This window comes from Megachile rotundata, chromosome 3 (genome assembly GCF_050947335.1).
Source record: "Megachile rotundata isolate GNS110a chromosome 3, iyMegRotu1, whole genome shotgun sequence".
NCBI lineage: Eukaryota > Metazoa > Arthropoda > Insecta > Hymenoptera > Megachilidae > Megachile > Megachile rotundata.
The window spans coordinates 19867290-19886267 of NC_134985.1; the positions used below are offsets into that span (position 1 = coordinate 19867290).

Consider the following 18978-nt stretch of genomic DNA (forward strand, 5'->3'; position numbering starts at 1 on the left):
TAAGAATATTCTAAATAATATTTTTCGTCGGAGATAAATCTGTTCAGTATTTCGTCACTCGACTTTTTATACAATCGTGGAACAATCGCAACAGTTTCTCTCCGTTATCTTAAAGATCCAAGAAAAATTCTCACGTCTCGAGTAGACCTAGACCTCGAATAAATTACACGCGTAGTAATTCGTAGAAGTAAATTCAGGCCACGAAGAGACCTCTTCATCGAAATATTTTCGTTGCACCCTGAGCGTTCGTTTTTCGCAAACCCCAAAGGGAGTTCCGTACAGTGCCATATGGCCGTGATCGATTGTCAAGCTCGACAAACTAGAAGAATAGAAAACACGGACCACGAAAGTGTCCCGCATGGCTCGCATTTGCGCAAGGAACTCCGATAAAAGAGCTGGCGGACAACGTTTTCCATTATGCCATTTTTCGAATCGCATCCGGTGTAAAATTTCACTCGTACCCGCTTGCTATTGGCCATCGTTATCGAGCGATTCTCGTGGTTTTCACGGGGTTTTGCTCGTGGCTTGCCACACGTAGGACTGGTTTCATCGACTTTTTTATGCTCGTTTACAACATTCTTCGCGTTGCTTCAAACACACTTTCCATCGATATCCTTATTTTCCGTGTGAATCTTTATGACATTTTAATCGACGGGAAAGTTTAAGAGAACCACTGGGCGAAGATTCGAAGCTTTTGTGAACGTCTGGAGAAACGACGTCTCAGGTAAACGCGCTGCAATTGTTGGGCTCCTTTGTGCGATTTCTGTAAACTTTACAGTGTAAAGCTAAACCAATTGAATGTCCGTTTAGCGGGAAAGGGACAGTTTTCGCAAGCTGGCAGGTAGAAACAGGTGGTGATCGAAGAAACCATGACGTCGTTTGTAAGGTTATTCGGACATCTTGTACTTCTGCGCATTGCAATTATAATAATTTCAAACGGAACAAATAATATATACTTTAAAACCATGGATCCTCATCGTTCAATCTGACTGATCATAAAAAGTTAATTCTGTCCAAAACTGTAATGGCGACCATTCCAAGATCTCAAAGAATGCGACACAACTGCGACTATTTAATTCCACATTACACTACTCAAAGAATTCGATTACACATGAAAAATGTTCAGTGTCATTTTCTAACGAGTAGGGTTTCAAATATTTCAGACGTCGCAGCATTCAAAGCTTCTCTCACCCGAGGCGTAAAAATAGACCGGAGATTTGCAGAGTCTGCTCGAACATGACACGAGCGTTTTCATTTACACTGGCTCGAAGAAAGAACCGAGAGGGATTTTCGAAAAGACCGCTTCTGTTCGCTGGAACCAATCTCGCACGTGGCCCTATCGTGGATTCATTCACGCACGTGCGCACGGGATTCCATTAATTGCTCGCCGCTGCGTCGACACGTGATACCGCGACGCTACCGGCGCCATTCATTATCGCTCGTGCAAATAAATCCAAACGATAACGAGATCGTGAGAAATCGCGTCGCTGAGGCGCGTCGATCTTTTCGCTGCTCTCGATTCGCTTCTCTTGATCTTTTACATCTCTCTTTATGAACAAGCGCTGCAGGACTTCCGCTAAAAGAGGTTTAGTCACTTCTTGTTCCTTTTTAAAAGAGTTAGAGCTCAAAAATACCTTAAAGGAGAAATAAATAAAGGAGCACAATTCTATTGTGGATTTTTCTGTGACAGATTACAGGGGTTGTAAATAGTGAATTTTTGCGGAACCTGCTCGTATTCAGTCTAGAAGTATTTATGATACAACAGTATTATCAATAAGAGTAATAGCAGAGGTTGTAAAAAGACAATTCTTGAAAAATTTTGTTTGTATTCATTCAAAAAAATATTGACAACATAGTGTGACTAATAAGAGTAACATCTCAGGGGCTGTAAAAAGACAATTCTTGAAAAATTTGTTCGTATTCATTCAAAAAAAATATTGACAACAGTCTGACCAATAAGAGTAGCATCACAGGGGTTGTAAAAAGAGAATTCTTGAAAAATTTGTTTGTATTTAATCAAAAAAATATTGACAAGATAGAGTGACTAATAAGAGTAACATCTCAGGGGCTGTAAAAAAGAAATTCTTAAAAAAGTTTGTTCGTATTCATTCAAAAAAATATTGACAACATAGTGTGACTAAGAAGAGTAACATCTTAGGGGCTGTAAAAAAAAATTCTTAAAAAAGTTTGTTCGTATTCGTTCAAAAAAATATTGACAAGTCTGACCAATAAGAGTAGCATCAGGTTGTAAAAAAGTGTTGACAAGATCAATAAGAGCGCAAGATGGATAAGGAGAAAATGAACTTTTACTTTTAATGAACATTCGTACTCTCGACTCATCAAGCCCCGGTAATAAACACTTAAGCAAAATTGCCGTTTTCCCAATCTCGCACGATTGATTACTGATAATAATGACCTCGCACCGGAGTCACTTTCCCAGCACGAAACAGGGCAAAACGACTCGATCGTGGTCACAACGCATTCATCAGTGGAATCCTCTCGCTGAAGGCGTGTTATTAAGAATCAACGCGCATTCTTACGGTGGTTTCTCTATAAATTACTCGCATGGCGACGATCAACCAGTACGATCACGCTTTTCCCAGTACGCGAGCACGGAATCGGAGGAAAAAGCGCAGCATCGCGTTTATGATTAAGCGGCTCGGTCATCGGGGATGCAATTAGAAGCGGACAGATCACCGTTAGGCGTTTTCCACCGTGGGTACTGGCTGACCCTGACTGGATAATTTATTCCCGAGGTTTCGGAAAAAAATCAAAGTATGGCAAGGTGGAGGAACTTGTGGTGATCTTGGGTCTATCATGGGAGTGACACGATTTCTTGCGATCGAGAATTTCTTGGTATTCAAGGATTGTTGGATTAACTGGTCGTGAAATTTATTGTGATATAATAGCGATCGTATCATGATTTATGCGAACCTTTGCGGTTTTTTGCCTAAATTTTTACACCGACATTCAGTCATAAGAATTAAATTATTAATTTATGTATAATTTTCAAATTATGTAAATATCTATAAAAATTTAAGTATTTTAAAGGTCATCGTTTTTTATCACTGAACTTTATAGATCTCGAAGTTCCTCGAAGCGATTACTCAGAAATTCGTCGATAATGCTTCGCTGTTGGAGCTTTATCCGGCATACTTCGATGGAATCGTAATCGATCTTCAGAACGCATAGCTGTGCAGCTCGATTTCGCGCATAAAGTAGCTCGAGTGTCTCGGTGCTCGACGAGCGAAAGGAGAATCAAGCGAACGAGTCCTTGCCACCAAGCTTCATGTCAAAGTTGGAGTGGAACGAGTAAACACGCCATAAGCACTTATTTTCGATGATAATAGCGTACCTGCTTCATGCGAATTGCACACGCGAGATTTGAACAACGATTGTCCTTCATTAGGGCCAGACTACCCTTAAATTATTCATATGGGTAAAATAATTTTGCAGTTAATAAATATTATCTGACATTGAATAGTATTATACACAAGTAATAGAATTTGGTCAGAGAGGTTCGATAGGGTACCAAAGGTATCTAAACATTCACAAGTATTTAGCAAACGCCATAGTTCCAGGCACCGTAGTTCCACGCATAGTACTTCCACGCGCCATATTTTCACGCGTAGTACTTCCACGCGCCATATTTCCACGCGTAGTACTTCCACGCGCCATATTTCCACGCGTAGTACTTCCACGCGCCATATTTCCATGCGTAGTACTTCCACGCGCCATATTTCCACGCGTAGTAGTTCCACGCGCCATATTTCCACGCGTAGTACTTCCACGCGCCATATTTCCACGCGTAGTACTTCCACGCGCCATATTTCCACGCGTAGTACTTCCACGCGCCATATTTCCATGCGTAGTACTTCCACGCGCCATATTTCCACGCGTAGTAGTTCCACGCGCCATATTTCCACGCGTAGTACTTCCACGCGCCATATTTCCACGCGTAGTACTTCCACGCGTAGTACTTCCACGCGCCATATTGCCACTCGTAGTACTTCCATGCGTAGTACTTCCACGCGCCATATTTCCACGCGTAGTACTTCCACGCGCCATATTTCCACGCGTAGTACTTCCACGCGTAGTACTTCCACGCGCCATATTGCCACGCGTAGTACTTCCATGCGTAGTACTTCCACGCGCCATATTTCCACGCGTAGTACTTCCACGCGCCATATTTCCACGCGTAGTACTTCCACGCGTAGTACTTCCACGCGCCATATTGCCACGCGTAGTACTTCCATGCGTAGTACTTCCACGCGCCATATTTCCACGCGTAGTACTTCCACGCGCCATATTTCCACGCGTAGTACTTCCATGCGTAGTACTTCCATACGTAGTACTTCCATGCGTCGTATTTCCACGCGTAGTACTTCCACGCGTAGTACTTCCACGCGCCATATTTCCACGCGTAGTACCTCCACGCGTAGTACTTCCACGCGCCATATTTCTACACGTAGAATTTGCACATGCTGAATTTCCACGCGCTATATTTCCACGAACTATACTTCCACGCGCTGTATTTCCACGCGTCATATTTCCACGCGTCATAGTTGCACGCGCCATAATTCCACGCGCCATAGTTCCAGGCACCGTAGTTCCACGCATAGTACTTCCACGCGCCATATTTCTACGCGTAGAACTTGCACATGCTGAATTTCCACGCGCTATATTTCCATGAGCTATACTTCCAAGACAATTCACGTCGTTCTCGTTCCATTCGATAGTCATCGGAAAAATAGCCGAGAAGGTTGGTGACAATGCAAGGAAACATCAACTCGCGGTACGTGCATACGTTCGATCGCCCTTTCCGTTGAATCGGCGAACAGACACTCCTTAATCGGCTAACGAGATGCTTAAGTATGAATCGGTCGCGACGCTCAGTCCGGATTACAAGCCACTTTCATCGCAACTATGCTATTGTGCGTATGTACACGAGCATTACATATTCGTTACGCGGATCTCGCGTTACTCTTTCGAGCTAACGAACCCGGGCCGCTGGACTTCTTCGTCGTGGCCTTGGACGTGTCCAAAAATGGAGCCCTCAATTGCAAACATCGCTCTGTGACTCGCATTCGCGATCGCTCGAATATTTCGAAAAAATACTTTCATTGCCTTCAAATCTCCGAGTTATCAATTCTGAGGCTCTCCTCTACATCTGAGGACTTAGGGTTTTTATTTGGTCCATGAATTCTTTTGTAATAAAAAGGTGGAAGACTCTTTTGACTTTCGCCATTTGTCGAAGCATTCGTTGATGTGTATATGTGACATTGTTTGTACAGTTTGTCGAATGCCGTACGAAAATATCTTGTCATTCAAAAGGATGGAAAGAATTCGTTCTATCCACGCTCACTTTCGAGACTTCATTCGTATTCTCCCGAAAAAATGGCACAGTCGCGAAACGTCGAAAAGTGTTCTCGTGTTTGTTATTCGCTGGTTAACTCGACGAAGGTCGTAGCTTCGCTTTTGTACCAATTGTGACGCAAAGCTGTCGGAAGAAATTCGGCGTACAATGGGACAAAGAGTCGGGACGTTCACTCACGAACGAGAAAAGCGACGGGGAATACTCCGTGTACCGATATTCGTGCCACTGGGTTACTACGCTTTCGAGTTCAACTAAATCGACCACGTAGTGCTCTCTCAAATTAACAGCTTTCGTAAAACGACGAAAACAACGAGAACCAACAACCACTCCGGATCGCTCCTTGTTCGCGTTCGACTGGCCAGTTTGCTTCCCGTTTCGCTACTGTTCCTTCTACACACTTTTTGCTTCGGCTCGGCAGATCATTAGCTAATTAATGACTTCCTGAAGCGATCGTTCACTCGCGTGTGTAATAATACTGGTTCACTGGTGATCCAGATCGAAGCGTGCCACGGAGATTGTTAGAAAATTGAGCGGTAAAGAAATCCCTTCGAAAGCAGTTCTTGCAGGAATATTAACCTTCGTTTTACAATAAATGATTTCTGATTGATTATAGTAGAAAGCTAGGAAATTGTTATATCACCCGTTATTTAAAAATAAATAATGATATAAAATGCAGAACGAGAGAGGGTTAGGTTTAACGAACTGGTTGTAGATAGCGCAGAGAAGTATGTCGATAAATTAAGGCCAATTATTTGACTCCGCACTGAACCGAATCGATCGTTTTCGTTCGTTGCTCCGCTGTCTTATTAGTTTCTCTTTCAAAACTATTTTATAAAAATACCATTAATGTTCTCCATAATTCATTCCTTCAAACCACTTGCACAGTTGCAATAAGAAGATTAATGCGTAGAAACTTGACTATACGGGAATTTCATTTAGTACGAACCGCTTTTACTAATGCGTCGACTCGTTTTATAACAATTTTGTGTACGCAGGTTTGAGGGCGAGGATGAGTACGTTTTCAGCGATGACATCTCGTAGAGAGATATTAAGGTACAGTTACGTTTTCCACTCATTTCTACGCGACACAGGTACCGCGTAATGGCGTATGAGCCACCGGGTCAGTCGTTCATTTTTCATGAAGAGCACGTAACTTCGGGCTACCGCAACGGCTATCGGAAATTGTCAAACGAGTCATAGATTGGTACCGTAAGTCGAACACCCATCGATAGCATAAGGTCCAAATGTTCGAAGTTCATTCTAAATATCACCACGTTCAAATATTTCAAAGGAGACAAAATCTCAATTATTTCAAAGTTTAAACCTCCTGAAGTCTAAACGCTTTATATTCTGATATGAAGTTTAATTGCTGCGGATATGACGCGTGGAAATACTACGTGTGGAACTACGGCGCGTGGAACAATGACGCTTGGAAGCACTACGCGCGGAAATATGGCGCGTGGAAATATGGTGCGTGGAAGTACTACGCGTGAAAATATGACGCGTGGAAATATGGCGCGTGGAAGTACTACGCGTGGAAGTACTACGCATGGAAGTACTACGCGTGGAACTAAGGCGCGTGGAACTATGACGCTTGGAAGCACTACGCGTGGAAATATGGCGCGTGGAAATATGGTGCGTGGAAGTACTACGCGTGAAAATATGGCGCGTGGAAGTACTACGCGTGGAAATACGGCGCGTGGAAGTACTACGCGTGGAACTATGACGCGTGGAAGTACTGCGCTAGGAACTATGACGCGTAGAACTGTGGCGCGTGGAACTATGGCGGGTGGAAGTATTACGCGTGAAACTATAGCGCATAGAATTATTACGCATAGACTGCATTTCATTTCAAAATCGTTGAGCGTCCATACAATCTGCAGTTAAATTTGCAACTTTAGATTACACATTGCATTTTATTGAATCTAAAAATAATGGAAATTGGTCATGTCAGGCTACAGTTGCTCACCTAATCCATCGATACGAGCACCCCGATATAGATCTACATGCTGCCTCTGTGCAGTTCGCTTATCTATTTTAGTTACATCGTAAGACACAGAGGATTAAAGGAGATAACAGGTTCCCGCGAAAACCATTTACCGACGGCACATTTAACCTAAATACGAGAATTCCCATCGGATCAAGCGTCAGATATGACACAAGAAATCCACGCACAAGGTATTCCAAGGTCTTCTCAGTTTCTTACGTAGTAAGCTCACCGTGACCCGTTACATTTACGCGAGCAAGGCGTGCCGTTTTACGGTTTCCTCCTCGAGACGCCAGCCTAGTCGCAAAAGCTCCGATTGCATAATGCGATATACCGAACGAAAAGACGCGACACTCGAGCGTATGTTCTCTCGGTATTTGCGCGAAGGCCACGCGAACTTCCGAACAAAACATTTTGCAACTTCGTAAACGGGCTCCCACGTTCTTTTCAGGACAAAGGAAGTTCGGGTCGAGGATCGATTCTTGTTCGAGTTGTAAACTCGACTCGTTGGTTCGCGAATATTAGAATGAAATTCTTTGACCTTCTCGTGTAATTATATACCTCGTTTATATATCCAGTCTGTTCGGTTCTCTTTATTTCTACAAAGTTTTTCTTGCTTTTCAAGGCATTCGCGTTATTTGACCCGACAATTCTCTGTCCTCTATCGCGCGCATTTACCTGTAATCTTGCATGCAAATCAGCGAAACGGCGGCTGACATTAGCTGTCCAGCCGTGGGACATAAATAAGTCGATGAAATAGGCGGCGAAATTATTCACGATCCCAGACGTTGATATGTCGCTCTTAATATGACTCTTTTCCTAATTTCCCGACTAATTTGCAGTCTTGGAATTTGAGACCCTGGAATTTTGCAGCTTTTCAACTTCAGGTTTGGAGTTTTAGTACATGTTACATTCAGAACTTGGGTCAAGAGCTTCTACGCACCATAGTTCCACGCGTAATATTTCCGTGCGCTATATTTCTACGCGTAGTACTTCCACGCGCTATATTTCCATGCGCCATATTTCCACGCGCCATAATTCCACGCGCCATAGTTCCACGCGCCATAGTTCCACGCGCCATATTTCTACGCGCCATAGTTCCACGCGCCATATTTCCACGCGCCATAGTTCCACGCGCCATAGTTCCACGCGCCATATTTCCACGCGCCATAGTTCCACGCGCCATATTTCCACGCGCCATAGTACCACGCGTAGTACTTCCGTGCGCTATATTTCTACGCGTAGTACTTCCACGCGCCATAGTTCCATGCGCCATAATTCTACGCGCCATAATTCCACGCGCCATAGTTCCACGCGTAGTACTTCCGTGCGCTATATTTCTACGCGTAGTATTTCCACGCGCCATAGTTCCACGCGCCATAATTCCACGCGTAGTACTTCCACGCGCCATATTTCTACGCGTAGAACTTGCACATGCTGAATTTCCACGCGCTATATTTCCATGAGCTATACTTCCATACGCTGTATTTCCACGCGCCATAGTTCCATCCGCCATATTTCCACGCGCCATAGTTCCACGCGTAGTACTTTCACACGCTGCACTTCCACGCATTATATTTTCATGCGCTTCTATGGGTTGCACTTCCACATACTGTACTTCTACTTCTACAAGTACATATTGTACTTGTCCATCTAAATCTTCCCATCTGTTGTATTATTACATGTCGAACTCATTCATTTCAAATTCTCAGTGCAGCGAAGATTAGTTGACCAACTTTAGCCACCTGACCAACTTCCACCTTATTATTTTCATACTCCACAAATTGCAACGTGTAATCTAAAGTTGCAAATTCAACCGCAAATTGTATGGAAACTCACCGATTTCGAAATGGAAATGCATCTGGATTTCGGATCTGTGAATCGGAATGGAACAAGTTCAGCTGCTCTATTTAGATATTAAATCAGCGAATTTCACATTTTCACTTTCGGTGAAGTACACCAACTTGCAACTTGTTTGGAGTTCAGAAATGTAGACTCTTACATTTGCTATCATCGATATTGTCAGCGTGTAAACGATCTAGTTCATCGACTACGATAACATCTCACGCAATTTCCTCGTTACTGCAGTTTCCTTCGAAACAGGAAAAGCATCAAAGAGGCGTTTCGACGAGTAGACACCAGGTAGCTTCGTTCTACTTCAACCATCGATTAACCCACATATTCTTCGTTTTATTTTTCGTGTTACACCTACGCGTCTGATCAGCTATGCGTAACGCGCGCTGCGTCTCTGTCTGCCGCATGCAGGTGAACGGCGCATCGAGTGCATGCCTGCAGTTGCATTAATGGATTGATAAATCTCCTAGTACAAGACTGCATGGAGCCTCGTTTCAGGAGCCAGGGAACATTGTGGCTCTTTGCTTCTGTTTATCTTCGCCTGCGAGGCACTTTTAACATTTGATCGATCTTTTGAATAGGTGCATTCTTAATCGACATTGAAACGGGGTTACTTGATTCGAAGAGTAATTTTCAAGCCTGAAGAGAAGCGTACTGCATAATATGTTCAAACTACATAATATGTTCATGTAGCTTTTGTGAAATAAATTTTTGCAAATATTTTTAAAATAAATTTTTCAAGTAAGACACACTTTAGAAGTTACTCGAGATTTATAAATTGTGGACCAGTCTGTATATTTATTTTACTATTCTACAATTATGAGAAGATATAAAAAAGTAAAAAATATCAGAAAATTGCATGTTACAGCGACAGATGTTACCTTTACGTTTAAATAGGGACCAGATTCGATCGAGTTTTAGGTGGGCGTCGAAAGTGCGATTAAGCTTTTTCGCGCGACTAGACAAGAGCCTGTGGAGGGTGGAGCTAATAAAATTCGAGGGGTGGACGAGAAATCTGGACCCCAGTTTCGCAACCTAGCTCTCAGATAAGGCGGCCAATTGAATTCGTCGGTGATCACCCATCGACGGCGAGTGGAATATATTTTGTAATTTGAATGCTGAGAGAGCTCTATCCATCCTTTGAGACGAATAGAGGCACGGAGGCATTAAATATGATATATTACGATGGAAAGTGGGTGCTGCGGAGGTTGATTTGAAAAAGAAATTACCATGATTCAACCGCGATTTCATTTGTAAAGCTTCTAAGTAATTGAAGCGTTATGCGATACCTCAAGTTTGTTTTGCCTCATCGATGGCGGTGGAGTGAAACATTTGTTTTAATTAGTGATTCACTTGTTTTATTAGAATGTTAATATATTGTATGCAGTACTGTATTGATGTGCATTTTTATATTTTCTTAATTTTGTTTATCACTTGTATAATATTTCGGTATTTAATTCGTTGACTTACTGGACAGTTAAATATATTTTGGGCGGGTAAATTTCTGGATAGTAGCGGCACATATAGACTCTACGCGTAGTACTTCCACGCGTCATATTTCTACGCGTAGTACTTCCACGCGTCATATTTCCACGCGTAATACTTCCACGCGTAGTACTTCCACGCGCCATATTTCCACGCGTAGTACTTCCACGAGTAGTACTTCCATGCGTAGTACTTCCACGCGCCATATTTCCACGCGTAGTACTTCCACGCGCCATATTTCCACGCGTAGTACTTCCACGCGCCATATTTCCACGCGTAGTACTTCCATGCGTAGTACTTCCATGCATCATATTTGCACGCGTAGTACTTCCACGCGTAGTACTTCCACGCGCCATATTTCCACGCGTAGTACCTCCACGCGTAGTACCATCACGCGTAGTACTTCCACGCGTAGTACTTCCACGCGTCATAGTTCCACGCGTCATAGTTCCACGCGTAGTATTTCCACGCGTAGTATTTCCACGCACCATAGTTCCACGCGTAGTACATCCACGCCCCATATATCCAAGCGTAGTACTTCTACGCGCTGTAGTTCCACGCGTAGTACTTCCACGCGTCATATTTCCACGCATGGTACTTCCTTGCTCCATAGTTCCACGCGTAGTACTTCTACGCCATATAGTTCCATGCGTAGTATTTCCACATCATTAAAAAATAATTACAGAAAGTTAAAATCTTAGGTACATTATCAACGATCTTTGATTGCAATCAGAATCGAATGCAAAATTAATTTGCAGTGAAAATACGTGTCCAGTTTATCACATTGCAACTGTGCGTCACGTGTACGTCACAAGTGCGTCACCTATTATAGGGCAAGGGGTAAACATCAAAGGAGGTTCAACGATGGATGAACGATGCTCCATCTTTGACTACCGAGTTCTCCAACAATGTCGACTGGCAATTAACATTGTAATAGTTCAATTAACGAGTACACGTCTGGCGCACAGCATTCATTTACATGTTTATTAACTAATTAAAAACGTTTCTGGGTTGAATAGATCGGGGAAAATTGTATAATTTAGTGTCGAGCGGATTAACGCCGGGGCTAACGAGCATGACCGCCTTGTGCCGATTTGGCCTGTTGCAATCGAGTTTTCGAAACGATTTCCCGATCGTGATTCGCGACATCATCTACTCTTGACCGGATACGATTGCGCTTTGTTCGCAGCGATTCGCGCGCTGATACGAAGCTGGAAAGTTTACCGAGGTGATGGTCGAAAGGTGAATCGTGAAAATCCGGCTGTTGCTTTAGCTTTCGTTTAATTAATAATCTTTTGGGAAACGTGTAGAAAAGGTAACGTGAATCAACTCGATGGAACTAATTGAACGAATTGATATTTCAAAACCAGCTGTCACTTTGACTGCAATAAGAAAGAATAGTTCGTTAATTTTCAATCACGCGTGCATATTTCATGTTCGAGCGTTACACAATTTACGTCTATTTTAGCAGCGACCATATCGCTGCTCAGATACCGACCAACTCTTTTTACCAAAAGCAGAAAAGGAACACTGTTCCAATAGTGATCGAAACATTAACATTAAACTCAGCCGTACGTGTACAGAATGTAGTCCTATTACGTTTAACTCCTCAAGACATCAAGTCATCGAACGACGAAAATGGCGAACGACATAATCGACCAGTTTCTATCAGACTCCAAAAACCATCGAAATGCCAGACATTTCTTTCTTCGATTGAGAGATATTATCAATCAGAATTCAGTGTATTTGTGAATTTTGTACGATTATCCTTGAAGACTCCTGTTTTTTTCCACAGTCCTTCGAGGTCATGATTTCACGAGCATTGAAACGCTGGTAAAATGTCTCATTCTTATTCCAACCATGATCGTGTCACCCGTTCCTGTAATTGGGTTACGAGAACGTTCACGAAAACGCCACCTAGATGTACTCTTTGTCGCCGAAGCAACTTCCTGTACGAAACATTGCTTTGTACTTCGAGGAACTGCGCTGACCTTCCGGTCGATGATTACATATCGAGTGAAACGTAAGGCGTTTATCTATTCCGTGGTTTTGTCGTGAAAAAGGAAAACACCGTCTAGTGTCCACTTAACGCTTCTTGTTCTCTTTCACCCGAGGAATCCTGGTGAAATTCCCGCTCGCGGAAAGCGAGAGCTACTTGTAAATGTCGGAAACCCGGCAATGTTGCGTTGCACGTGAAGTAGCAAAAAGTTGATGCGAATGATTTACGATTTCTTACGAGGATTTGAAATTATTTGCTGGTTATGAATTTTAGTGATAAAAGGAACTTTGCGGTTTTGTAATAGCGTTGTGTTATTGTGTCTTGTATTGCCTCACGTTAAATTACTTCGCGTTTTACTTCCATGCGTTTTATTTCCTCGCACTGTATTTCCACGCGCTGTATTTCTACGCACTGTACTTCCACGCGTCATAGTTTCACGCGTAGTACTTCCATGCGCCATAATTCCAAGCGTAGTATTTCCACACGTCATAGTTCCACGCGTAATACTTCCACGCGTGATATTTCCACGCGTAGTATTTCCACGCATCATAGTTCCATGCGTAGTACTTCCACGCGTCATATTTCCACGCGTGGTACTTCCACGCGCCATAATTCCAAGCGTAGTATTTCCAGACGTCATAGTTCCACGCGTAATACTTCCACGTATCATATTTCCACGCGTAGTTTTTCCACGCATCATAGTTCCACGCGTAGTACTTCCACGCGTCATATTTCCACGCGTGGTATTTCCACGCGCCATAATTCCAAGCGTAGTATTTCCACACGTCATAGTTCCATGCGTAGTACTTCCACGCGTCATATTTCCACGCGTAGTACTTCCACGCATCATATTTCCACGCGTAGTACTTCCACGCGCCATAGTTCCATGCATAGTACCTCTCCGCGCCATAGGTCCATGCGTAGTACTTCCATACCCCATATATTTTCACACGTAGTAATACCACGCGCCATAGTTCCATGCGTTGTGGCTCCACACACTGTACTTTCACGCTCTACACTTCCACGCGCTGTACTTTTCTACGTTATATTTCTACGAGCTATATTTCCATGCGCTGTGCTTCCATGTGCTGTACTTCCATGTGCTTTATTTTCACATACCGTACTTCTACCTCTAGTATTCCTATGTCTTGCACTATTACGTATCGAACTCCCATATTGATTTCAAATTCAAAGTGCATTAAAGTAAAGACCCCAAAACTCGACCCTGCAATTCAACCTTAAAGCAACCAAACTTAAAACCCAATAAATTATCACTAAACTAGCAATTGCTAAACGACAACTACTACAGTAACCTATTTAACATCGAAAAAGTAAGGCAAGTCCTGGTCATACAGAATATTAATTAATCTCGACATATTCGTTCACGGGTCAAATTATCAGATGATCATCAAAAAATACGTGAATGCGTTTTCCTTGATGGTGACGCTCCGATGACCCTCTTCCCACACGTCCTGTCATAATTGACAACGGCGATCGAGAAAACCGATTATTTGGGTCGATCGAACGGAACTGGAACGTCCCAACGATTTATTATTAAGCGATCGAAGCTGTGCCGGCAGCTTGATATTTGGAGCATCCGGTTAATTGCGAAAAGGCTCGGTTAAACAGCGTATCGATCGGAATGATCGTAAATTAATTCGAGGATGAAGGTACCGGTGGAGTGGACCGGTCCACTTGTAACAAAATAAGATTTGTTCGGGATCCTTGACACCCCTGTTGATCCAGATGCATCTGCTTACACCTGACATCGATGTGGAAGTTTGACTTGTTAAACCCAGCGAATTAATTTGTTGGGAGTGTTATGACAAATGTTTGATCAAGTTTATTTTGGTGGAATATATTCTGGGTAACTTATTTAAGATTGTACATTGGTAAATAATATAATAATTAATTGGTATGAAAATTACATATGGTACGTTTTCGGTATGTCTTCTCACTTACAAGTGAAGGTAATCGTTTGATTCATTTGATCAATTACGAAACAGCAAGGACACTGTTTTTCGGTGTTCGACCGTCGAATGCTGTACAAGTAGTAATTAAAGACTCAGTTACAGAGAAGGTGTAATAAGTGAAAAAGGACACTCGTGGAATATATTTGTTTCATTTGATCGATTCTTGTATTCAGTCGAGGAAATTATATGGTAAGGCGAAAGGTTCACGCCTACGATAGGCTATCGACAAATTTGGTCCTCGGCACCGAAGTTTGGAGTGCGAGGGCGGGATTATGAAGATTAAAACCGAAAACATGAGACACGATTTGAAACCAACTTACAAGGACCGAACACACGGACGCCCGAGTGTTTTCGAGTGTTTCGATCTGCCCATGACTACCTCAGAAAACCGGAATATCCTAACTCAGAATTTCGCCACTTTCCAGTCACCTCGAAACTGCATTCCTAGAACCGATGCAGAACTCGCCGATAAACGTTTCGCAGATCGTTAAATCATTTTTACGGGTTTCTACTTAATTGCGATTCAAGGTTCTCCGGCAGTTTTGCGATCGGTTATCGAGAAAATGGAAAACGCTGAAAGCGGAGGTCAGACTGTCGCATTGGCCTGGTTATCAGCAAACGGAAGGCGCTCGTCGACAGACACGGGCTTGCACGATCGATTGATAACACGAGACACTGCTATCCACTCAGTTCCGACAACGGTAATCGACTTCCCTATAAGTACGTTTCTAATTGCGAAAGTTGCCTAAGAGATTCGCGCCTTCGAATTAATCAGACAGACACCCATTAGACAGATTTCTTGTCCGTTAAATTACTTGCTTCCAGTCACGATAGAAAAATAATTGCTGCCATTAGTCGTCGCGGCTTCAAACTATTTCAATTTCCGCGGTAAGTGTCGATCGGTAAGGCAGGGCGGTGTTTAGAGCGGGTGGCACCAGGCGGCACCACGAGACTAGAAAATCGACTTACCGATTGTTCGCGATCGACATTTAGCTACTTTTCTTTATATTGTTTATTTATAATTTATTTATGGTGGGAAGAAAAATTAGATGTCTTTTTTCTTCTTCATCTACAAATTTATAATGTTAATATGTAGAAGTACAAATTGAAATAGATTTCATTACCGACGGAATACTTGTCGGTAAAACAGTAAGGATCTATAGATCACAGAAAAATTTTTTTAATAAGCATGTTTTTACAACTGTACTACCTTCTTATTATTATTACTACTTTCTTCATTGATGTCACCATTACTTTTGATTGATCAAGATCAATTTCATGGTGTTCAACCTTCTCAAACTCTATACATACTGTAAAGTACATGACATTTATTTTGTCCCAAACTCAAAAACACATGAAACTTATTTTTTCAAAAGAAGTCTATATATGTCACTCTATAGGAAATTACTATAACGTATAGGATATTACTATAACATTATGATTTGTTTAATCAAGAACTCATAATTAATCTGTTCGTCCAACAGTCCGATCTTCCAAATAAAAAAAGCTACAAAAGAAGAAGTCCGCTACGTAAAAAATACGAAAGTCATCGTTAGATGTTCAAATCCAATTTCCAATCCGAGTCAATCTATCGCCAGTGAAATATCCAGCTTCCCGTTTTCAAAGGCGACCCGCTGCTTTGCCATTCGATTTTTTGCTCAGAGCGTTTCATAAGTTTGCGAAATTAGCGGGGCTCTTCGCGCTCTCGATCTTCACAAAGAAGTCTTTTATTATCTTTGCGGGCCAACTCTCGACGGAATTTCTTCCGTATCGAAGCGTGACGAAAGACTCGATGAGACGTGAAAAAAGTGAAATCTCGGGACATATATGGATCGATTCGTCGTTGCTTTCGATTCCATTATCCGGAATGTCCTAACGTAAGCGGGTACTCACCATCGACGTGAAATAGAACTTCTCGAAGTCCCTCTCGTGAAGGCGGGCCGCTGTTAAATTCGTCGCCGAGTGTTGAGCGTGTTTCGACAGAATATCCTCGCCCTTTTTGCACAACCAGGATAATACCTGCAATTCAACAGGATAATCTTTTGTAAACCACTGCTGCTTGTATATACTGTATTTGTATATTCTGTTTTCAGTTGCAAACCGCTGACTGATCTCGGAAGAAGATGGCTTGGCAAGGAAATTGCTTACCAAAGCTTCATATCGTTCGCTAACTCTTCGCCTATCAGATCCCTATAACCGTGTCGCTTATCAATGGTCACCAATAAAAACTTTAAACATTTATTTGTAAGTCGAGAAGGATAAAAGTATCCTCTATTCTATAGAAGAATCTAATCTTCATCTTCGGAAAAAGTTTCAGCTTGCTTATCGAAGTTTCACCGTGTATGCACAAAGATTGCACGTTTTAATGCGCGATTATAGAGATTAACGCGACAGGACAGTGAGTAATTAGGGTCTGCCTTGATTCGTTAAATAATTAAGAACATATCGCAGCTGCTCCATGCTCGAGCGCGTACCGTCTGGTTATTTATGAACGCCGTGGTAGTCCGCAAGTGAAACGTTTCGAATACACAACACTCTATTTCATTTCACGTGTACTTACTCCTGCGTTCCAGCGATAAACACAGTTCTCGTATCAAATTCGAGTAATTTATTTACCGCCAGGGTGAAAGGATGTTTCTCGTTTTATCGCTTTCCTTTTATTACATACAGTTTATGTTAATGCTGGATGCTCTTACGTAACGAGGGTATTTCGGGAGGAAGGATGAGCAACTCCTTGTAAAGAGGTCAACGTTAATTTTTGGAGTTCTTCGAAATCTTATCAAATTCATTATTTTTATCTCTTATTCAAACAGAAAGTGTATATGTATATAGCACGTTGAAAATGTAGATGAAACTTTAAAATCATAGCTAGCAGAGTATTTAACAGAGAAATTTGTATAATGAGATGTATGTGACATCATTTTTGAATCACTCTGTAGAAGTACATTTTCATCTAGGCTCCTTGTAAAGAGATCAACGTTAATTTCTGGAGTTCTTTGAAATCTTATTAACTTCATTATTTTTATCGCTTATTTTATTGAAAATAGCTGGATGAAAATATAGATGAAACTTCAAAATCATAGCTAGCAGAGTATTTAACAGAGAAGTTTGTATAATGAGATCTATGTGACATCATTTTTGAATCACCCTGTAGAAGTACATTTTCATCTAGGCTCCTTGTAAAGAGATCAACGTTAATTTCTGGAGTTTTTTGAAATCTTATTAACTTCATTATTGTTATCGCTTATTTTATTGAAAATAGCTGATTGAAAATGTAGATGAAACTTCAAAATCATAGCTAGCAGAGTATTTAACAGAGAAGTTTGTATAATGAGATCTATGTGACATCATTTTTGAATCACTCTGTAGAAGAATATTTTCATCTAGACTCCTTGTGAAGAGATCAACGTTAATTTCTCTAGTTCTTCGAAGTCTTATCAAGTTCATTATTTTATCGCTTATTTAAACTAAAAATAGCTCGTTGAAAATGTAGATGAAACTACAAAATCATATCTAGCAGAGTATCTAACAGAGAAGTTTATATAACGTGACATTAATGTGACATCATTTGTGAATCACCCTATAGAAGTATATTTTCGTCTCCACAGGTTTCAAAGAACATTTCAGATTCCTCTCAAAACAATTTCTCAGAAAACGCTATCTAATGAACTGTCGACGGCAGCAACAGCTGACCCATTCAAAACACGATTCGACCCTTTAGAGTCTCCCCTAACAGAGTACATAACCGTTCCCATGAACGAAAGAAAAGAAAAAAAATGAAAAACAACACGTCTGCGTACAAACACCGTAACTTTCCAACGTGGAAAATTAGATCCGTCAAGATGTCTTCGGTCATCATCCAACACCCGTTTTCCCGCCAAGATCCGCAAGAGTTCTGGATAATTAGATCGCTGCTACACGCGTGACACGCGTGATTAATGATTCGTCGTTGCGCACAGACGTGGCGGTCGGCGAAAAATACGCGAGAATAATTAACGGGGGCAGCCTGTGGAGAGGATGTTCATCCAGGAGAGACTCGACGTTTATCATCGTTGTACATGACGAGTGTGGTAGGAAGTTTTAGGGAAAGAGGGATTGGACAGTTTTCTAATTTTTAGTTTTGAGGATTTGGGGATTTTTGAGAGATTAGGTGTTTGGAAATTTAGGAAATTGAGGCTTGGGGATTTGGGAGTTTGGGAGTTTGGGGATTTGGGAGTTCGGGGATTTGGGAGTTTGGGGATCTGGGAGTTTGGGGATTTGGGAGTTTGGGGATTTGGGAGTTTGGGGATTTGGGAGCTTGGGG

The 18978-nt window shown here is 42.0% G+C and overlaps 1 protein-coding gene across 3 annotated transcripts in view; it reads right to left on the minus strand.

The window, feature by feature from the left end:
• LOC100878265 (uncharacterized) overlaps positions 1-18978 on the minus strand; it is a 324020-nt gene that overhangs the window by 41067 nt on the left and 263975 nt on the right. For 2 of the 3 annotated variants that reach the window (XM_076530027.1, XM_076530028.1), the window contains exon 13: positions 16569-16694. The exons of the other annotated variant lie outside the window; for it this stretch is intronic. In XM_076530027.1, the coding sequence (XP_076386142.1) occupies positions 16569-16694 (126 nt within the window). The remainder of the gene's footprint in view (positions 1-16568; positions 16695-18978) is intronic. 3 annotated transcript variants of the gene reach the window in all.